Source organism: Anopheles merus, chromosome 2L, assembly GCF_017562075.2.
Source record: "Anopheles merus strain MAF chromosome 2L, AmerM5.1, whole genome shotgun sequence".
Lineage (NCBI taxonomy): Eukaryota > Metazoa > Arthropoda > Insecta > Diptera > Culicidae > Anopheles > Anopheles merus.
The window spans coordinates 23,690,575-23,713,578 of NC_054083.1; the positions used below are offsets into that span (position 1 = coordinate 23,690,575).

The following is a 23,004-nucleotide window of genomic DNA, read 5'->3' on the forward strand; positions in this document are numbered from 1 at the left end:
GTTTAAGCTTAATCTGTGGCGCTTGGGACAAATCCACTAAACGACCACTAAACGGCTTCTAAACGACTCAAGTTCTCTACCTAAACGGAATATAGAAAGACTTCGTTTAGCAGACGCCAAACGACTCATGCATTCTAAAAATAGCAAAAAAGCTGGTGGCGCTATCTGTTGGTGGGATACCCCAACCAGTTGAGCTTCATCGCTTGGAGGAGAGCTTTCTCATTTCCTCTGTACTGTTGTATGGTTTCGCATTGAAGTTATGCATCGCTAGAACTAGAACGGCGATACGATTGTTTAAATACTAAACTCCAACGGAAACCACCAGCACTGAAGCAAGTGAGATTTGAGTAATGGTCATTGGTGTTGATACCCACGTATCTAACCACACGACCATTTATATAGATTTTTGCTCAGAAAGTTAGAAGGCTATATAGGTCATAATAAAATGCAACTTGACGAAATACATTGCAAGAAAAGGATAGCAATATAATGATGAGTTGTAATACGCCATCTATTGATCAAACCAATGAAGCTGTGGAGCTTTCATTTTTTTTCTATGGATATTCAATTTTCCAGTCGTTTAAGCTTAATCTGTGGCGCTTGGGTGGTGAAGGCGTCCATAAAAATCGCTTCAGATGGGCATTGCCACAGATACCGAATCGGTACAATCGAAGGGAAATGTGTGGTAAAATATGGAACCAACAACTTTTTACATACAGCTTGTTGTAAAATTTAAACAAAAACGTTTTAACTTCACTCATTTCTCCACAAATCAGGACATCTTTCATTTAATAACTTTATCGGTGTATTGCTCTGTAAATATTATTAAAATTCATAAAAAACATCATGCAAAAAGTATTCTAAATACATATTTATTTATACATAAATATTTTGAAAATATTAAAAACTATTTTAATCGTTTTGAAGATCAATCGGGTACTGCAAATTAGCGTATTTCGAGTATCGCATACTGCGGATATTTGTTGTAAGTGCGCTTGCGATGTACGAGTTTGATTAGATGGTCAAATAAGGTTCTTAATTGAAGCTCACTGAACAGCCTTACATTTGTTACTTGGGAGCGAAGGTAGCACATGGAGCCGAAGTTTGCAGATTCCCGAAGTTCGACAGCAGTGACTTCAACGTGGCACGGTGGTCGTGCATACAGTCAAATATTAGTGACAAATTGGTTTATTTATAATTTGTGCGAAAATCAAGCATTTGTTCAAACACCGTGGAAAACGGACAATGAAATGTATTTCATCTTTTCCTGAGCGATAACCATTTATTCAGCCTAAAACTAATCATTTTTTCTCAAACACAATCGATGTTACCACGCTGCCCACCTTGCCACCGAATTTAAACGTCGGCGTTGGTATGACCGTGCGTAATTTAAACAATTCGGCGAAACTTTGAACCAGCTCACTCTCGGTCCAGTTGCAAGACGTCAGTATGAAAAGGCCATCTTCCTGCAACATCCGATGCACGTTGGCAATGTAGTGCGTGCGCATCGTTTTCGCATCCTCCGGATGCAGACTGATCGCGTCGTACGTGCCCTTATCGTGTACCACTTTGAACTGTCCCAGCGCTGCCACCTCCGGTTCCGACATCAAATCCACCACCTGGTAGTTGATGTTAAGGTCCTGATCCCGGCATATGGCTTTCGATAGTTCGATGGCTTTCGGCGAGTAATCGATACCGGTCAGCTTCGTGTACCCTTCCCTGGCCAGCTCGATCAGCATCATGCCATTTCCACAGCCTGTAGCAGATTGAATTCGATGTTGTTAATGATGCAAGATGTAACACATTCCCAACATACCCAGATCGATGATAGAATCTTCCGCTTTGATTTCATCCTCTTGTTTGGCAATCCAGCAAATGATGCGGTTTTGGCTGTCCTCGTCGAACCAAACCTCACCGACATCGCCATGGTCGCGATAGTTCGCTATCTCTCGAGTGTAGCTCGACTCCCAGAAATCTTTTGTTCCAAGCTCCGACCCTTCTAGCTCTTCAATTTGTTCACTCATCGTGGTGTTTCAATGTCTCTAAATTCAATATAAAGCTGTTAAAAAGATAAGCTCGGAATATTAGCACTGCGTTTTGTCAATTGGAGCGGACCAACACGAGCCGGCTTTTGTTGGTAAACAAACTAATGTCAAACTGACAAATGATATACACACTGTTAGCTGTTATACGGAATACGCAAAATAGTTTTTATTAATTATTAAATATTCAAAATATTGGTTCCAATTCCTCATTTCGATATAAACAAAACATAGATAACCATATCCTTTAAGTGACCGGAAGTAGTAGCAATTTGATAGAAATGTGTTCAAAATAACAACACGAAAAGGGTAGAACAGTGTCGTATCATGACAGTGGGATTTTGTTAATTTGTATTGGCTATTATTTAAGCTGAATTTGGCTGCAGGGTTACGTACAAGACCGTTGAATCTTCCGGGTAAGTAGTATGTTCTCCAAAATATACCAATATCTTAGTTAATTCATATTTGTTTCCTATTTTCAGAACTGGAAATTAATCCAGCAAGTGTATGACTGAATTGTGGAAAGTCATGTGAAGGATATACCATGAAAAGGTAGGACACAAACGAGTTATCATCATATTTATTTTGTTCTTTTACATGGAGATATAGGTCTGAATTTTATTTTATGTTGTATATTTCTGCATAGAAACTAACGGTGGGTGGGATATACCTTGAAGACAGACGGTACACCAAGTTGATGAAGAGATTATAGAGGCAGTTCTTCAAACGATACGGTCTGCCTCTAGCTACAGTGACGAGTTCATCGACATCGTTCGTAAGGGGGTATTGTGGTTGTGCAGTATTTTATATTTCATTAATATATATTTTAAGGATATCGTTTAGTTTAGTTCTATTACATTCAAAATCACAAAAGTTTCATATTATTCATAAAGCAATTAAATTCAAATGAAATAATATCAGGTCCGACGAAAGTACTGCTCTAGGTAACCTGTAAAACAAAAAGCATGTTGTTAGGTTCGTTTATTTTAAGAAAGTGCTCAAAGCAAACAAAACAGGACTACTTTACTCTTACCTTTTTCACTTCTCCGATTTTCCGTCCAAAGGTTTTTTCAAAATGATCTGCTTCTTCCTCGATAACTATTCTTTGCATCCGTAGTAAACACCGTCTGCGACGTTCTGGTGACCAATTCCGGATCACGTGGCCCATCCCCGACAGCTCAGCATCTACTGGGTCAGTTGGTCGTTTCAATCGGTTAAGCATTTCTGTTGTGGCTCTATGAAACGCCCGCAACGTTTCCATCAGATTCTCGTGGAAGGCACGACTGACTATTAGCCTACGCCGCTTGATTACCCTTGCCGTTACATTGGGTGCATTGTTTGGACGAAAAGATGCGGGATACCCTGACCGTCCAGGTTGCGGTGATGGTCCACGCTGTGGCACGCTGGACGGTCCAGTAGAAGGAGTTAGTGCTTCGTCCAACACCTTTACTTCCAATTGTTCCTATTGGTCAAAGAGTTTTTGATGTTTAATATAGAAAGCACATGCTCTGATCGGAAATTCATTTTCTATGTGTGTGTATCAGAGTGTGTATCAATCAGCAATCGAACAACCTAAGTCCTTCAACATGTACTATTTTGTTTTGCTGTGTCTTGCTAGAACCTAAACAGATCGCTCGCCGTTGATTTGCAGCGAAATACCTGCACAACGGTTATCAGTACGAAAAAAGGCTCAATGTGTAAATAATGTTTTTTTTTCAATTTCATCTCGTTTCACCACGGCGCTGTTGCTTCATAAAACACATCTGCTGTTACTGGCATGTGCGTGCCTCTACATACCTTCTTTTGCTTCTTCGGTGCAGGTTTGGTGTCTGGAAATCAAAAAACAAAGGTTTAATTTCATGTTATTTCTCCATTAAATGCAATAATTACCCATTTTTTGTGTCAGTTCGCGTAAATCTCGTTCAATTCTATTCCTCGCTACGAGCCGTTTGCCGTGCCAAATTGTAAACAATTCAGAAAGACCGCGAAATCGCAGACACAGCAACAGGGTTTGCGTGCGCGGAAATTGACAGTTGAACCGTTATACGTCTGTTATACAGAAAGCGGCATTTCACGGCCGCGAAATTCCTGTTCGTGTGTTTCGTATAGTTTTTTTAAACCTTTGTACAGTCTATTCGCGAGTTTTTTGCGGTCAATTCGTTCCGAACACATGCTGCGTCAGTCGAGTATCACGTTTTTCAGTCAAAATATGTGTTAGAAATGAATATTTTAAAATGAAGCCTAGTACTTTTATATAAAACATTATTAATTTCATACATTTTACAGGGGGAACATCAGGATACTTTTCGGTATCTTTTGAAGATTGTATAATTTAAGAAAAAAGCAATATATTGTACATTACACTATTCTTTACTAATTAAAAAGTGTATAGCCACTCTGTTACCTTGATTCACATAACTGAAAAGCGAGAATACAGTGGAACCTCTCGTAACGAGTATCCCTTATTAGGATTTCGTCTAATTACGAGGAAATTTAAATGCTCAACGTATACCTTAAAGAGTCTTAGAGAGTCGTATCTCGCATAACGAGCAATATCATTAGACTTCCTAATGCTTTTTTTTGTTGTCGATGTGAAATCAAGATCACGATTGGTTAAAATTGAGCAGTTTTATAATTTTGCATATCGCTTAGGTAAATGAGAGCTTCGTTTAATAGAAAACTATTGTTAGGAGGAGAAGTATCGTATAATTTTATGATGTGCATGTGATGTATTGACGAGTGCTGTAGATTTAATGCCAATTCATTTATCGTTATCTTTCAAATCGAAAAAAAATCGGTAAAATCTAGTTGGAAATATCTAACATCTGAGCATCAAAGTCTTCCTTGGCACAAACCGATAATAGATCGTTCAACATTTTTTGTTTTGCAGCAATGCAAGTGGTGACTAGGAGTTGTTGACTTAATCATTGATCAAGAAAATAAATGAATCATAATGACGGAGAAATAGTGAATTACAAAAGTCTTCCAATATATTAGTAATTTGAAGACATTTTTGTATTTTTTATGATGCATAAATGTGCATTTATATTAACACATTTGTGGTTCATTTTATTGGAAAGAGTCTCCCGCATAGCGAGTTTTTTTTTATTAAACTTTTATGTTTAGTTGCTTACCTTACAGTAGAACAGTAGAATACTTTCATTCGGAATAAAGTAAAAAACGAACACAAACACGCAAGTGTACAACATATCACAAAAGAATATGTTTTATTAAGAAATTTGATATTTGAAATTTTCATGTTTCTGCTGCTGTTGCTGTGGCTGCTGACGCTCGACGGTCTTTCGCTCTATCTCTCTGGTAGTGTGTGTGAGTGTATTATGGATCTATTGTTTATGCTACAGTTATTGTATTTCTTTTCTTTTTCTTCTATATAATTTATTCCCATTGTGGCCCAATCTAATGGAGAGTAATCGAGTAGACGCAACCAAAGGGGCCTGATCATCGTTAAAATGGTGTAATGCAATTACGCGTTGACTGTGGGTGTGAAAGAGGAGGTCTAAAAAAGTAATTTAAAAATATTGTTTTACCACATCGTTACACCAGCTTTGTGGTTATTTTCCAATTCCAAACACCTGGTATATTGTAATCAAACTCAAATATCAGATACCAAAGCAAAAACGCATTGCAAAAAAGAGCAGTGTAAAACAAAGTCAAACACTGAAAAGACAACACACACGTCGCATTGGAAAATGCATCGCTGTCCGTATTTTGAACTGTTTTTTGTTACTGTGTTTTGCTTGTTTAATTGTTAAATACTAAGAATATCTGTATAAGTATCTTCTCGCCTGTCCCTCCTTCTCGTTCGAGTTCGAGTGTACGACTTGGTTTCATTTTTTAAGTAACTACTTTCCATCATCTTTTTCTCCCTAATCCTTCATGTTACTTAACGTGTCGTTCTTGTGTGAATTTGTGTATGTTTGTATATAATATATATATTTATCTAATTTATATTGGCCTTTACATTCTGTGTTGCTTTTGTGTTTTTTTTTGTTGCAGTTCTTGGCTTCTAGATTTCCAGATTTACATCCACCGGTGTTTGTGTTTGTAGTATGTCGTTTGTAACATTTTCATGCTCCACTTTCCGTGCTTTTGCCGGTAATCCATTACGTCCAATAATCGGAGGAGGCTTTTTCTCTACACGGTTAACACACCTGGTGGCTAGTGTTGCATTTCAACTGTTTGAATGTTCGACCATGTTTTGTTTTGTTTCGCTTTTATTCCGTAACTTATTGAACCTTTTCAGAAGTTCACAGTGAAAACGCTTATGTGTTTGCATGTGCATCGTGTTGCTTTTCTGTCGAAACAGCTCGCTTCATACACACACAACACACATACAAACGTGGATCGAACGGATTTTCTATGTTTGTTCCAGGGCCGGCCATCGCATACTCTACTACTCAGTATTTCTTAACGTGCTATCAATAATCGGTTTACTTTCGAGATGAGAACATCAAACATACAAGAGAGACGACCACAGTTGCTTACGGCAATTAGTGACGGAAAGTACGCAGCCAGTTCCATTGCATTCGTCATACCACTTTTCCTTTTCTCGCTTTCATTCTTCATTCGTTTGCTGCTGCTTCGTAAAATCGGAGTGTTAAAAGTGGTTTCGCACACCCTTTCGCTACCCTTTCCTTTCGAAATATGTGTTTGTGTGTATGGATCTGAGTGTATGTGTGTTGTGTGTGTGTGAGGGGGGTGATTTTTAAATCTATCGCAAAACATTCAACGAACAGCAAACCGCCTGCCTGAACCGATGAAGAAACGGCACCACATTCGTCGATGTTGCAAACGGAAGAGAAACTGATACCGGCCTGGCTGGCGGTTTTTAAAGTTGCCTACTGAAAATGGAATTCATGTCGATTAGCTTGCTTTTTCTGTTATCTAGGAGTAAATATAGGAGTGCTGCGATTATGCTATGTTTCGGTTCTCGTTTCGTCAACGATCCCAACAACGGTCGCAACGCGGAGAGTTTTCGGGTTAGGGATTCTCGGTTTATTGAAAGAAGCTGATCTTGCTGCTGTAATTCGTGGCGGTCGTTAAAACACTTAATAGTTCGTCGCCTTTTGGAACGAAGCAACACCGCGGGAGGTTGGGAAAATGAGGCGACAGTTCTGTCAATATATTTACTTCTCCAGAGAGATGAGATATTGTGATTAATAACTTTTCTCCCGTTTTTTATGTGAGCTATTGTTTTAGAATCTTGTCTGAATTTGTCTCGGTTTAATTTCGGTTTGTGTGTTTTTTTGCGTTCCTTCAATGCATTTTCTTTCGAAGGATAAAACGTTTATTTATTTGATTCCATTTATGAAATGTGTTATGCGTTGTGCGTTTGCATTGTTGCATTATCTTCTTCCTGCTTACCGCGCATAAAGCCGCGTTTTGGGAACAACTTTATGGGTGTTTTTCTCTGAGAAATACATTACTTTACGTTTACACTGACACATACAACACATAAACCCTTCTTTTTCCGTTGTACATTTGGGCAGACAGACTTGTTTGAATCGTTAAAAGCGCAAAACTGCGGGACGATCCATTAGATGTCCCGCTTTAGGCTGCAATCTGCGGAACAGGGCGGCCAGGGCCAGAGGTTCTTGTGTTCAAAGTTTCTTTATTTAAAAAGACAGGCCACTCTGTTATCAGACCACATACAGACCCTGCAGGATAGCTGGAAGTGCCCCCAAGGAACCCCAAGGTGGTTTTGTTTTACTTATTCATTTCAGTTGTTTTATTACGTTTATTATGATTTCTGCTTTTTTGTTGACAAAAGTTCTTAAAAATGCCACTTGCCGGTATGATATTACATCGCAGCGCTTCACGACATTCAAGAAAGTGTCGGTGTTTAAACGTTCAGTTTATTATTATTTGCTAGAAATTATCGAAATATCCCATAACCGACGACCCCTGCCCACGGCTCTGTTGCAGCAGTAAGTAGTTTTGGAGAAATGTGTGTTGTGTGTGTGTGTTGGCACTTTATAATCGTACCGATAAATGTACTGCAAGTATTTAATAATCTGCACATCGTCGAACTAACCTGTTACGGGTGTAAACCATTTGCCACTAATGCCTAGTTTATGTTGTATGCTTACATCTGTTATGCTTCTTGTTGATGTTGCTCCTATGCTCTGTGTTGTGAGTGTGTGTGTGTGTGTGTGTGTGTGTGTGTCTGTTCGTATGAATGATATAATGCTTCTCTGTCTCTCTGCTAATCTGCTTAATAAATAACGCTACCGATCTCAGCACCGCCCACGCAGAAAGAAGAGAAGATGAAAGGGAAATGGAACTGAGGTACGGTGGCGTGGCAAAAAAAGAACCATACGCACGCACATACGCCGTAAGTCTAATTATTCAAACACACACACACGCACACTCGCTTCCTCCTGCTATATTCCATCGCAACTAAGTAAGTGAAAAAACGGAGATGCTGCAGGAGGGCGTCTGGAGACAGATTGATCCCCCTTCCTTGGGATTGATGGGCAGCTTTTTTTTCTTCTTCTTTTCTTAACCCCATCTATTCCTTTCCCTCGCTCTCCTTTCCGTTTTGTATTTATTTTAAAGAAGACGATTGTAGCTTATTGTAACCACATTGGGCGATGATGTTGTGCTGCTGTTGTTTGCTTTGCGCCGGGGGATGAAAGGATCGGGATCTGCACCGGCAGCACCGATCAGAAACTGAGACATTGTAGAACGTAGGGGATGAGTGTGTTGTTTGGCACACGTGCTCGTGATGCATTTACTGGCGGTTTTTGCGGACACCTGTGGTTGCGGAAGGGAAGAAACGAGAGAAAGAGAGAGAGAGAAAAGTTAGTGAACAATTCGAAGTCAACTTTTCACTGCAAACAGTGCGTTCAACACATATCCAGTGCGTGGGGTTATTGGTGGGGCGCCATTTTCTTATGTCATTATTACATTACAAATTATTTTCAAAAAGTGCTAGAAGCTCTTTTTTTAAGTGAGAACGTTAATTAATATACGAGTAGTTGTATCTTTACACCCAAATAGGAGAAATGTAGGGTTTTACTAGGATTTTGGACTGCAACGCATATAATTTTGCGTTGGTTGCTTGATTTTTTGTTTGAATCTTGTTTACAATTAATATTTGGCCTCGTCCTGTGATTCATTGACAGTTTTGATTATATGACTAGAAAAAAATGTAAACACAGCATATGAATAAGATAATAGTTCATAACTACAATTATCGTTAGTAACCACTCTACTATTGTATTTTTTTTAAATCGTGAAACTGTCTAATGAGAGCTGAAAATGGCAACCTAGCAAGGGGCTTTCCTTTGCAACCTGTTCTCTTTCAAAGACCTTGGTTTGTATAATTCTATTTGCAAACGCGACAGCAAATCAATGTTGAACATATCGTGTGGTTATATTTTTTTCCGCAAAACAAAAATTTCGGCATTACACCGTAAAGTATTGTTAAGAGGAATATATTATCAAGTCGAACAGGATGTAAATGATTGCAATGTGTAATGATTGTGACACTTTGTAATAAGTCACCTCAAAACGAAAATATCTAAACACATACCAATAACTATTTTTTAAATAGTGTATTATACTTTGATAAATCATTGTGATAAATCATTCTTAACTGATGAAAGTTTTTTTTTAATTTATTGAAAAAATCAGAAAAAATTGGTTGAAAAAATCATAACTATTTAGAATTATGCTGAGCATTTTGTGAACGATTGTCCTATGTTCTTGCAAACCTGCATAGGCCCTTTCCTATTTTCTTGGAAACATTCCACTGTTTGGATGTTTCTTTATATATTCTAATTAAAAATCCTCTAAACGTGGATGATTTATTCAAAAGATAAATAGAAAACTGTCGATAAATTGTATGACGAGTTAAGACAAAATCTGATAAACAGTAAAACAAAATCTTAAGAAAAATAAAAACAATAAATTATCTGTTATATTACGAATATTGCAACGATTTCTCAGCTACTCTGTATCATAATTTTGATTAGGTCTTTAAATTATTAACTATGTCACTGTATTAACAATGGCTGTATTGCTTGTAATGTCCAAATGCCAATCAAAAAGCTTCTGTGCATCAGTTTTTTTTATGTCCGCTAATGCTGCTAAACACTCTTTTTGCTTGTCCATTTTCCTTTGGATATAACAGTGCATTGGTGGAAACACAAGTGTCTGGTGCCGCGGCAGGTGTAGTTTTATTTTTTTGATCAACTTTTCTACAACACAGCAAAACCTCAAACACACGACAAACGACAACCTTCTCACCCGGTCTTAGTGAAGAATTTTCTTTAAATGAAATTACATTAAAAAGGAGCGACTTTCGAAACCGCCACACACAAAGATACAGGCGCTGCAGGGAAGATCAACCGCAGAATTGGGCTGTGTGTGCGTGTGTGGATGCGTCCATTACGCGAACTAAGATGCGTTGTTGGGTTGTTTCTGCTTGTTGTGCAGCTTTAGGAACCGCTTAAGCTTTCGCACTGGTCGGGATGATGGAAAAACAAAGTTTTTTTTCATGTTTACTTCCCTTTCGCTTACACAACAGTTCGGATGTGGAGGATCGCGGTGGAAAAAAATGATCATATTAAAAGGCATACTGTGGGGGCAGGTGGTAGTGGCCCACAGCAATGGTCGTGTGTCGTTTTTGTCGTTTTTTTGTCGTTTTTTTCGACACAGACATACACACACAAATAAAAGCAACACAAAACGGGTTGATGAAGAGCAACCCTTTTTAGCCTGCTTAAAGTTTGCCCCGAGATAGTGTAATACCATTTTTCATCCTTTTCCCGTCCACCCCGGCATAGTGTGTGGTAGCGCCCAGTGGGCCGAACCTGTGGACGAATGGGCTAAAAGTGGCCCGTGTGTGCCACTGTCGGGACATTTACCTTTCTCCTTCTTCTCGGCCTTCGGTGGTTTGTTCTGTTTGTCTTTGGACTTGCCCTGGTTGCAGTTTTTGTTGACCACTCTCGTCGTCTGGCAGGTGGCATCGCTGGTCTGCTTCAGGCTGTCCGTGCGGGACATCTGTCCGTTGTTGTCGCAGTCGGACCAGGCACCCTTGTCGTAACGGCAGGCTGGCGACAGCATTAAAAGCAAATGAACAAAGAAAGAGGAGGGCATACAGTTGTATTATCCGCGAGCATTAAAGTTAAAAATTAACAGATAAGATCGTTTGCCGTCAGCAATATGGTTTCAGTTGTGGAGGGGTGGTAGCAGCTTGGGAATGGTTGATGGGTAAAGGAAGGGATAAAAAAGTCACCATAGGAAGAAAGCTAAGCGACCCAAAAAGTCCCTTTGCGTGTATGTGTCATGCTTTTGGCATCAAATAGCAAGGATTTTGATTTCAGTGCGCCCCTTTTATCTTTCCCTCCCGCACAGGCAGAGGGTGGGTCTTTCGGTTTTATGACATCGACTAACCTTTTTTGCATTTCTTCTGGATGGTACGGGTCTGGACGCAAGACGATTCGCCCTTTTTCAGCGAAAGGGTTCGCGAACGTGTGTTGGACTTGGCGTCACACTCGGTCCACGGTCCCTTGGTGTAGCGGCACTGGGAGTCTGCGGTTGGGCGGTGGAATTGGTGTTTGTTTTTTTTTGTTTTTGTTTTTACCGTTCAAGCGTATCCACAACGATACGGTGGGAAGAGATTGCGAAAAGAAAGAAGGCGAAAAAGAAGAATATAGAAAGTTATGTTTATCGCAGATTCGGTACATATCTAGATGGATGTTACCGTTGACACTAGGGAACGGCTGTGCTGTTAGTATGATTACTGTTGTTAGTTAGTTACGTTTGTTATTCGGTGAGAAAAACACACACACACACACACACCTTTTATATAATAACGTGCTAAATTATGCAATTTAAGATTTGGATGAAAAAATCAAGAAAGGTACAAACACATTCACACTCTCACTTAAATTATACTGCAAAATTACGGGTAAGTTAAGATGGGTCAAATCTTTGTCTTACAAATTTTTTTAAAACGCTTGATAAATAATTTCTAAACATTACCAACCATATTCTGGCTGCAGTGACTATTCGAAAGCATTTTAAAAATGGTTGTAAGGGCTTGTCCTTTCATTACGTAACGCTCATAGAAATAAGGAAGGGATTCATTGCAGCGTTACGATGTGTTACATAGAGGGAGAGAACGGATTTTAAGGAATGCTGCAAAAACTCTATCTCTAGCGAATCTCTAATTCACTAAGATTCGAGACTCCAAATTCCGTACCAAAAACGATGATGATAGTTTTGCGTTTCGTGGCGCCAACTACATAATTAATAGAGCGGGCGTTACGTTTCGTTACACTAATTGGGGGATTATTTTGAAATATCACACCGTAAGCGTTACCCAATTAATGGATAGCCCCTAAGCAGTTCTCATGAAATGTCTTACGATATACGATAAATATTCATAGAAAGAAGGAACGGCCAGCCATTTTAATCAACGCATTGCGCAGAAGGAAAAAAAGTCCTACAAGGTCCAAGTAATGAAAAGCACCACAAATGCACCAACGGCATAAATACCGCTTCAGTCATGGGTATTCGCGGAACGAGTCCGCAACCTCCAGCACACGTTGCTGCCATTTGTAGCACATTTTATGAATTATTTGCACAATGTTAGGAAAAAAAACCGTCCCAGCGTTGGTTCGTTTACTGCACGAATGCGTTGCAGTGGGACCGGGGTGGAGCAGTAAGCGTAAAATTGTGCCACCGTGCGGGAACGGGGCCAAACGTTTCGCTATTTGGCACAAATCAAAGGACCTGTGCTCGTGCTGCTGCTGGGTGGGACATGAAAAATGAAAATGGTAATCATAGTGCACGTGGTAGGGTGCAAATGCTCGAGGACGACGATTGGTGAAAGCAATTTTCATCCCACGTCGGATGCTGCTCGTGTCTGTGTGTGCTGCTCGGAAAAGCGTATTGCGGCGCTCCGGTACACAGCTGAAAACGGCTGTGGCTGGCGATTGTTGCAGGATGTCTTCACCCGTACTGACCACCACCACATGGGGCGTTCGGTATGTCGGTCGAGTAAGCGCATCCAAAGCGTTCGGTAATGTTTGTGAGGTAAACTTAATTTTGATTAAATTCATTCCGCCAGAAAGAAGCTGCTGCCCCGGCCGGGAGTGGGGTTTAACGATGCAATAGAGGAGGGAGGGTCGTGAAAGAGGGGGCGGGTGGTTATGGCGTATATGGTTGGTATGTTGCTGTAGTCGTAGCCGAGCTAAACCCTAACATACATACAGGTCGACCAACACAAACGATGGGACGCGTTCCCGTTGGCCGCTTGCGTTTGTTTGAGGTTAGGACACATCGGCACGGTCATCTAACTGATTCTTAGTGTATCCCACGCAGCGGCATTAGCGTCCGAGTGTGGTCTTTGTGTGTCTGTGTATCCCTCGCACACCGATCGACATGTGCCGGGTCGCTGATGTATACGATGCGTCCGGATCAAGCAAGGGATTGTGGTTTGTCTCGCTTTGCCCCGAGCACATAACTCCTGGTCCCGCGTCCCGCAGAGGTCGACCTCATAGTGTAAGGGAGTTGGGACTAATTCTGCTTAAGTGTATGCGTGTCGAATTAGCAGGTAATAAATTAACACGAAAACATGGGTCCAACTCAAACATTGAATTTTGTTCGAAACCACCGGTCTACCCGTGCACTTCACAGAAACGCGGGTCATAAATTAACTTGGAGCGGGTGTAAATTAAGTATTCCGTTTTCCGAGGACTTTGGTTTTGTCCAGGAAATTTGAGGCACCCTGGAATCCGGAACTATCAACCAGTGATGCATAGCTCTGAGGTATACATTCAATTGAGAATAGTATTTGTAGTAGAATGCAGATGATACAAATATGGTACTGCAATGAATCTGAGGATACTAACGAATTTGAGGTAGTCTTAGTATAGCCAAAGTATACGCTTTGATCTGCAGATCTGATTGCCCAAAGGTTTCAGAATTTGGTGCATTATAGCTTGATAAATCATTCAATTTACTTCTGAGCGTGAATTTTTCATGATAACTTGTTAAGGCTTCAGATCTGAATCTCACTTATTACAAAACTCCTGTTTTGTTATTAGGATGTTAAGAACTTTCCCAGGACTGTTTTTACAATCAACTTAAAATCGGAGGAAGCACAACACAAACTGATAAGCAAAACCAAAACCAAAGAACAAATTACGACCCAAAACAAAATCACACACTCCTCAAGCAGCGGTGGGGTTAGTAGCAGGTTAGTGTAGCAGGTTCACTCCAGAGATTGGGTCGCGCCATCCACACACTCGGCGGTCACACACGCGTAAAGAAAGCTTCACTTACTCGCTGCCGGCTCCGATCTGGTCACGTCAGTCGGTTTCACCTTTTTCTGTCCCTTGCGGCCAGAAGCTCCGGTTGCAGGCTGCTGCTGCTGCTGCTGGTGGTGCTGCTGCTCCTGGTGCTGCTGGTGTGAGCTGTAAGGGGAAAGTTTCTCTTTCTTGTGGTTCTTCTTACCGGCGGCCGCGCTGCCCCCGTTCTTGGTGCCGCGCTCGTTGCGGATCAGCACCTCCCGGTCGTCCTCCTGCCAGATCTCCTTCAGTCCGTTGTCGTTGACCGGCAGGGCGGCTTCGGCGGCGGCGACCGATTTCTTCGGATCGTGCGCGCCACTGCTAGCGGCCGGCGTACCGTACGTGGCGGCCGGGAAGGTTGTCAGCGACACCACCGCCAGAAACGATATTACCAGAATGTTCATCTATGCAATAGAGAAGAGAGAGAGAGAAAGAAGGAAAGTTAGTTTTGTACTTTCGTTTATACCAAGTATCTTGATGTTATTCTAGATTCGTAGTTTTTCGTAAAAATTCGTTATTGATACAAAGCACTTTGAATGCGTCTACAAAATAGTTTCTACCATAGATTTACTGGATCAATTTGCATCCACATTGGGGCAGCCAGTTTACAGCCAGAACCGAGAACGATGGCCCAAACTGATTGCCCTAGACATCGCGTCACTTATCATCCTGTAAGCATGGATGGAAGGTTTGCTATGTTTCTTGATCTAAATTTCCCACCAGACCCAGAACAGCGAGTTACACCCCTTTCGACAAGAGACCGTACCCTTGAACCATTCTGCCCAACAATGCTCTTATACACAGCATGCCAATGATCCGATCTGGCTGAAGCTGAACCCTTACGTCCATTCATCTTTCCATCCCTGGAACGGGTTGAGAGCAAAACCAACCCGTGTGTGTGTATGTCCTTCGCCGCAGCTCATCACCATCTCCCAGCGGGAGTTTTGCGGCTGGGCAAAGCGGATAGCTTATGAGCGATGATGATGCGATGGTGGTCACTGCACTGTATAGGCCCATGATGGATGGATGGCACGTATGAATGGTTTCGCTCAGCAAAAGAGTAGCCGTAAGAATACGTATCCATGCGCCAGAACGCCGGGGCACCGTGAGATGATCGTCCGCCCGTGCTCGGTGGGGATGTGTAATAATAAATTCTAATTATTTTTCCAGCCACCTTCTCGGGTCTGTCGGTCACACAGATACACCCATAGGTGTGTGTGTTGGCCCCTTGTTGCCAGTACGGGGAGCTACGGTGAGCTTTCGCTGGCTTTATTGGCTTTCCGCTTTGGACCGCTGTGCCACATTGGATGGATGTAATTTTCTTTCGCCGTCGTCGTGTTTAAGGGGGACGCGAGGGCTGGGGTGAATAATTAAAACTGATTGCCTACATCGTCCACTCTAATGTCCGGCAGCAACGGCAAACGGTGATGGTTTCTTTCATCCTCTCTTTTGCTCCTGCCCACTCCCCATTTCAGTTGATTCGACACAACAACGACAAACCCGTTTTACTGTTGGTGGTGGTGGTAATTACAATGACCCATCAACCTGTTCCCGTTTAACATCCGATCTGGTTGTTTTCACAAGGAAAAAAACCCTGTTACTGATCGGTGGGTGAAGAAAAATAATAAAACAAATATCCCACCACCTCACGCTGACCGCTAACGTTCCACAAAGCAAAACTGCTGGAACGCCCGTTTTTTTTTGTAGCGCTACAAAGTATTTTGCGCGCAGCATTGTGTGTTTGCGATCGTGTGGGGCCCTTGGGCCAGAAAATGTCAATTAAATTTTTATTTTCCATCCAAGCTGCTGCACTGTAGACGGTTGCAGTGCTGCGAGGAATTTGCTGCATCGTGCGAAGGCAAGAGAAAAGGTTGATGCATTTACACAGTGGTTTTTATTAACTCGGTTTATTTGTACAAAAAACAACAAGCTCGAGCTTATGGAAATGGTTCACTACATCCGCTTCCATCGGTCAATATCGATCGACTAGAGAGAGAGAGATAGCATAAATGGTAGCCTTTTTGTAGCCTGAGCTTTAAAACCATGCGGCTTTTGTGTGGGCAAGCACTTTTGAATCGTTTTCGGTACCCCACGAAAGGTTCGAATTTTATTTTTCCTACCCTGGGTGGTGATGCACGGAACGGAAGCGGTGCCGGAAGAGTGAATTTGAAAAAAAGTAATTTACAGGACCAAACCACCGCACTCCGCTCGGGGTGGTGTTTGTATTTGGGTAGGATTTTATATTGGCCCCACATAGCCGTGGCCTGGTCGCTTGTTTGTCAATTCTGTCGAAGAGGTAATGCCAGCGTTCGGTGCTGATGGATCTATCTGTTGGGCTATTTTGATTGTTGAGTGGCACATTTTCGTGTTTTAAAATAACACAAAACAAATGAAAAAAGTAGTTCATGGAGAATATTGAAGAATACAGAGCAACGGGTAGTAGTATGGATATCGATAATATTACAATGTTGTCGAAATAGCAAAGTAAAATAGCAAAAATTAAACAATATTTAAAAAGGCTTAAACTACAAGGATGCTATATGCTTTTAATGTATGGATATCATCCGTTTGCTTAAAATCTTCCATTCAAATTATATATGGAATCCTTATCCTTATCTTATTCTTTCCTTCAAAACTTCATCTATGTTACCAAGCTACAGCAGCAAGCACATCGCAGTACTCGTTTCTCAGTTCAGTTAGTGTAATTTATAATGGAAAATCGCCAACAATCCAGTACGTGCTGGCCTTGGTCACGCTTCCAAGGTTTTTGCCCCCTCTTACCACACGCTTGATGCGATGCAAATGGTAAATAATGCCGGCTGGAGGAGTAGCTGTGTGCGGTTTGCAGGGAGTAGTTGAGAAAAACCAGAGCATTAAAGTATTTGCTACCGCGAGCTATCTTCCCACTGTACACATGGCTGGGAAAGCGAGAGAACCAGGCTAGAGCGAGAGCCGGGAAGAAGCAGAAGACACTGCTTTGTAGCGAATGTGCTGTGGGTTGAGATGAAGATGGCTCCGAAGGGCGAAGAATAATTGCTTTTCTTGTGCAAACGTCGTGTGTATTTTTCATTACGCGTGTGCTGCACGGATTCGTTTTTGGTACGAATGATTCTAGTAAAATAATATTGTATTCGACTTGTTTTCTTACTTTGGAAAGAATTTCAGACCAATTTTATGGATTGTGTTGCATGAAGTGGCATCCATTGTTCATAGCTACCTCCTGTTGCACGATTATTATCAGTGATTATCTTTGCATAACAACCTGCTTCAGCAATGTAGTTTATGTCTCTAAATTAGCAGTTTTAGAGTTTTGATTATCGTACATTTCTGTGTAACCGACGTGATGTTACTCTATACATTTCTTACTACCTCAAAAGGTTTTATAGTCGTCTCGGCGCTACACACAACACCCATGGAAAACTTAATTTCGACCGTGCATCGATTCCAACAAGCTTCCTTCACCTTTCCGTGTCGGCAACAGCTCGAGCGGCAAATAAAGTTGCCTCATCTAATCAACCGTAGCAAATCGTGGCAAACCAATTTTACGACCACGTAACTGGCCCGGATTTATCAGTCACGATGCGCTCCCCATCTACGGCAAGCGGAAAGCGACCGCATATAAAGTCTACGACTGACCCTGACCATGGTCCAGGTGTCGAAAAGTGTCTGCCGTTCTCGCCCTACCCGTTTCGATTGGCCCGTTAGCCAGCTAAAGTGCACGTACAAACACATACAAACTCACACCAGTTCGAGGGGTTAGAAAATCACTGTGTGGGGAGATATCACTTGGTCACGTCCTTAATTAAATTTCAACAGGCGCCAGTCGGGCAGCACCGTACTGGTGGCTCGTGTGGTAATCGACCGGTCGGGCGGGTGGGTGTAGGGAGGTCTCGGGTATGGGGTATGATTTGTTCCGACTCGTTAGCTATCACACGATAATAATCACCACTTGCAATCGTGATTATTTGTGTGCCGTCGATCTCTCGTTCGCGCTCCTCGGTATGATGGTACTACCGCGCGGAGGTCCGTGACCTATCGCTCTTGTTTGAGTAGGTCGGATATTACGCCTGTGCCAGTGGCGGTTGGATGATGCTTGCAGTCCGTACAATGGTGCTGCGGGTCCGTTGATTGTTTGTGATCAGCTTGTGACTCTTATCGTATCATTTCCCTAATTGATTTGTGCAAATTTGCGCGCAGCACTGTAACGAACTGGTGGATTTGTGAACTTTAGCAATACAGTGTACACACGGCTTAATGGTCGGAAAGGTTTTGAGTACGTTTATCGTGTACAAACAATATTGCAAGGGCCTTAAAATCATTGTGTCCAATCGCTCAATTCAGCACGCAGCCAGCTGTGTGGCATGAGCTACTGGGCTTCTCCATCGTTACGCAGCGACACTTCCTTCTGCGCAAAGCAAGGTATTTCAATAAGAATGTGTCGATTTTTGAGATATTTGATGTTTTTTGTCGTAATTGAGGCTCAATTGAAGCAAAAACTTATCGATAAATTGACAAAGTAGATATTGCGTCGTTTGCATCAGTACGCAGCCAGTTAGTCACTATGAGCTACTAGGCTTCTCCATCTGCATTAAATCTTTTATATTTTATGCAACTAATTGTACAACAAACATGTTTGCATTTAGTTCGAAAATATTACGTCCATGTTTTCCACCTCCACTGTCATGGGACTAAAACATTCTCGTAAATCATGGGAAACTATTATTACACTACATTCACTCGTGCACGCTACTCCGCACCCAAGAAAGGCCAACAAAGGTAGCATCTCTGGCCCGGCATTGTGCTCGTTTTACAGATAACCTGAAAACGTTGGAATTTCCCGATTCCGGTTCGATGGTGCAAGTACTGCTGCTGCTGCTGGTCAGCTGATAAGGATGGGTCCCAGCAGACGCATGACCTGGGACCACCCGTAAGCGTTTAATTAATAAATCCCCTATAAATCATAGCACTTTTTGCACTTCGCAGCACTTTCCACGGTCGATAATGCTCCTAAACGGCACGGAACGGGCATGGTGCTGCAAAACGAACGGTCACCCGTTCGGTCGGCTCTATCGGAACCGAATTGACTTTCTGCGCAGAAAAAGGTTTCTCCGAACCCGGTCACGAAATCCCTGAACCCGAAACACCCACCCGTTTACATCCCACCTGCTTTCCTGGTTGGTTGGTCTAGAAATGGTTGGTTTTTTTTGTGTGTTAGAGCTGAATGAATTTCTAGCCGATTTTGGTTCATAGTCGGTGTGTGACAAAAACGGAGGAAACGAAGCGTTCGTTTTGTGTTCCCGTGACCACTTTTCGGAGTATTTTCGATGTTCAAAGTCCACTTCCGTTAGAGGATGGGAATTGAAAGGCAAGGCTGTAGTAGTAGTTGGTAAGACGATAACCTCTCAACAGGGCCAAAAGTAAAAAAAAAGAAAACGGGTTGGAATGATGAAAAGGATAAGACCGAAGCGAGCAGTTGGGCTACGGCCTCTTATCCGTTTCCGGTCGAGCGGAACGATGGAAGGCTGTGCCGTATTTCCGCCCCGTTTCGGTGTGGGATTTGAGCGAACTGCGGAAAACCCGGCCATTCGCGCGGGCTTTCACCTCCAATAAAAAGAACGCCGTACAAACAAAATTGTCAAAAAAAAAGGTGAAAGGTTCAAACCGTAGCTTCTCGTAGGTTATTGCAAGGAAGAGTCTTCTACACCACACGTACACACACACATGAGGGGGGTAAAATTGGGATGCTTTCAGTTTTTCCACGTGCACGTGTCAAAGATAGCTGCAGGTTCGTGCAGGAATGGTAGAAAGCTTAAAAGGCGGCTGAAGGTCCCGGAAATCGATCCAGATTTATCCACACACCATAAAAGATTCCACCAAAGCCGCGCGTCGTCCAATGGGCAACGGACGCATTCGGCAAGAAATTCCAATCATTAAGCAACATTGGGAGCAAAAAAGAAGATGATTGGAAGCAGCGGATTCCAATGCAGTTGAACAACATAAAACATATTTTTTCTCGTTTTTTTTTAATTTAAAAAGCTGAAAATGAAATGTGGCAAACCTCGAAATGGTGAGATTGCAGACACGAATGGCGAATTTAGACATGTGCACCACCTTGTACGGAGGAATGCAGTATGATAGCGCATTCTTCTCGGACACGCGGAGCAGGGGAAAGAGTATTGGCTATCAAATAAGAAAGTTTCTTTGTTGCTGCGGTTATACGATAAGGGGTGGCACCATTTTACCTTGACCATATGACTGGAAAGACGTGACTTGGGTTGAGCGCTTTTTTAATATTCATTGCTGCAGGACCATGGACAGTCACGTGCGCAAGGTACGCCTTTATCTTTGGCAGGATGTTATTGCAATGGAAATGGAAATTCCATGGTGGTGTGGTTTGTTGCATTCCGCAAACGGATTGAAGGAATGCTCGGGCTCAGAATGAGCCTCAGAATGAAAAGGATAGTTTAAAATATGGTTTTATTGTTACGGCGTTAGTAATGCTTCAAAAATCTTGTTTTTTTTTATATATAGATATTGTATTTTTATATTCAATATATATTACATCATATTGAGTTTTAAAATTAAATAAATTATAACCTAAGGCACTCCACACCACCTGTAGTATTTGTGCAATTATAATTTCGTTCAAATATAATCTTTTTAATCTTTCATAGTAAATGTTACCAGACCGGTCTCAGAAATCTACGCTACAAAGGTACCGTTTAATTGAGTTTCGGCAGTAAAAATGCTCCCTGTCTCCCCCACCGCATCCAAACGGTCAAACAAGCAGGAAAAACTTTTAATCCCAGTACATTCCAATTGGCCAGTGCGCTTCTTTCCCGGAGCATGGGCCGATTTGTTTACTTTCGCTTGATTGAAATTTAATGCAAACAACTTTCGAGCGATGATCGCAGTGTTGAGGGCGTGAGGAAAACCATTACACTGGGGAGAGGGGGAAGCCTTAACCTTTCGAAACCACGCAACCAAATGGGAATGGAAATGGAACTCTCCAGTAAACTCCCGTTCCAGCATGCGCTAATCCTAGCCAGGCGGTGGGATCTGTTCCCATTCCGACCGGGAGACCATTCTTCCAGTTCCAGCTTACCCGACCGAGTGACGATGAGTGCCGTGTTTTGTTATTTTTAATCTACTCCTCAATCCCGCCGTTCGCCACTGCTACTTCTCTGCGCGAGCTTGAAAAATGCTCGATCTCAATCCGTTTGCGTAAACACGAACCACCGCCGGAGGCCTCCCACATCGATTGGCTAATGTAACCGCGCGGCCTTAGTTTGCCGGCCCTTTCCCCAGAACGCGGGCAGATGGAAATTGAAATCTTTTCCTGCACACAGCAGATGCTTTCCCCGACTGCATGGGAGGAAATCGTCGCACCCTACCGTTGCATAAACAGCTCCCGCCCGATGTGATGCATTATGTGCCCCACTGTGTGCTGGAATGCGTTGAGCCGATTAAATAGTCCCTTTCTAGGGATCACCCACACACATACAACGCTCTAAGCGGAACGGAAAACAATCGCTGCAGACGGGCGCGTGCAATACGCCCACAGACACACGCCAACAATCGCACGTGGCGACCAGAGAGAGAGAGAGAGAGTACGCTTATGCTGGCGAAGCATTTTGTCATTATTATCCTTGGCGTGTGTTGGCACCAGCGCTGCTACGTGTATCCGCCGCCCGGTGTTTATTATGATGATGGCACAATGCACTGGCATTTTTCTTCTGCTTCTTCTTCCTGGCTCTCTCCTCTCCAGCTACACGGAAGTGGGTGAGTGTGGTGAAGAAAATATGAATGAAACAGTGTGATAGAGGGAGTTTGTGTGGGAGTAAGAGAGAGAGAAAAATGCATCGTTTCTGCTTCACTACCCAGCGCAGGAAGTGCAGAAATATAAATGGCTGCGGAAGGGCTGGCAGTCGCCGTTGTGCAGCTGCAGCGTGCACGAGCTCGCCGCACAAAGTTATCGCAACCGGAACAACAAACTAATCCGTTTTAACGGGAAGAACATAAATAGGTATTTGCTACTTCCTGCCCGCAAACACTGGCTCTTTGTGCTTCGTTGTGTTTTTCTCACTCACAGACACACACACACACACACACACACACACACACACACACACACACACACACACACACCTAGGGACATGTGTACAAACGATCTCGGGTAGTTTCGTTGCACGGAGCTTGCCACGGATGTACAATGTGTGGTTCTCGGATATCATTTATCTTGTGATGCAAGCGGGGGGAGAAAAAGAAAAGACAACACAGACCGCTCTAAAACGCTTCCGAAGGGCAGCAGCACCAGCAGCAGCATTGCACTGAGCATAGACTCGACAGCGTTGTGAAGCGATGTGTGTCCTTCCGTTGGCCGTTGCTTGCCTATTACTCATTCGACTGCTTTTTGGAACGTGTCTATTCATTAGCAACAAAAAAGGGGGAAACTAAACGGTCCGGTCTAATACTGTTGTTGTTGTACTCAATGACAGTGTTTGTTTTTTTTTCTCCAAAACATTTACCAAAATCGAATTTATTGGTAAAATATTGATAGAAATCATCATTGGGTTGTCATAATGATGGTTTAAGTTAGACAGCTCAAATGTTAGTCCTTTTTATTGGACAAATTC

General features: G+C 42.3%; 3 protein-coding genes across 5 annotated transcripts in view; all 3 read right to left on the minus strand.

The window, feature by feature from the left end:
• Nucleotides 1-1,238: 1,238 nt before the first annotated feature.
• On the minus strand, nt 1,239-2,216 carry LOC121592973 (EEF1A lysine methyltransferase 2). The gene is made up of 2 exons (XM_041914954.1): nt 1,817-2,216; nt 1,239-1,756 (listed from the first exon to the last, which is right to left on the minus strand). Exons 1-2 carry the CDS (start codon nt 2,022-2,024, stop codon nt 1,302-1,304), a joined length of 663 nt encoding a protein of 220 aa, XP_041770888.1. The 5' UTR covers nt 2,025-2,216; the 3' UTR covers nt 1,239-1,301.
• A 620-nt stretch (nt 2,217-2,836) lies between these two features.
• On the minus strand, nt 2,837-4,004 carry LOC121592974. Its single transcript, XM_041914955.1, has 4 exons — nt 3,933-4,004; nt 3,840-3,871; nt 3,076-3,504; nt 2,837-2,991 (listed from the first exon to the last, which is right to left on the minus strand). Exons 1-4 carry the CDS (start codon nt 3,934-3,936, stop codon nt 2,983-2,985), a joined length of 474 nt encoding a protein of 157 aa, XP_041770889.1. The 5' UTR covers nt 3,937-4,004; the 3' UTR covers nt 2,837-2,982.
• Nucleotides 4,005-5,241: 1,237 nt separating this feature from the next.
• LOC121592972 overlaps nt 5,242-23,004 on the minus strand; it is a 62,662-nt gene continuing 44,899 nt past the window's right edge. Inside the window, exons 3-6 of one of the 3 annotated variants that reach the window (XM_041914953.1) lie at nt 14,535-14,772; nt 11,466-11,603; nt 10,937-11,122; nt 5,242-8,819 (exon numbers count right to left, since the gene is read on the minus strand). In XM_041914953.1, the coding sequence (XP_041770887.1) occupies nt 8,797-8,819; nt 10,937-11,122; nt 11,466-11,603; nt 14,535-14,772 (585 nt within the window). In that variant the 3' untranslated portion in view covers nt 5,242-8,796. Of the gene's footprint in view, nt 8,820-10,936; nt 11,125-11,465; nt 11,604-14,363; nt 14,773-23,004 lie in introns of all 3 variants that reach the window. The other 2 variants (XM_041914952.1, XM_041914951.1) reach the window with 2 other exon arrangements.

Coding starts and splice junctions, on each gene's coding strand:
- LOC121592973 (XM_041914954.1), bottom strand. CDS start 2,024: ATGAGTGAACAAATTGAAGAGCTAGAAGGGTCGGAGCTTGGAACAAAA. Junction 1,757..1,816: donor AGATTCTATCATCGATCTGG/GTATGTTGGGAA, acceptor AATCTGCTACAG/GCTGTGGAAATGGCATGATG.
- LOC121592974 (XM_041914955.1), bottom strand. Junction 3,505..3,839: donor CACCGAAGAAGCAAAAGAAG/GTATGTAGAGGC, acceptor TTTGACCAATAG/GAACAATTGGAAGTAAAGGT.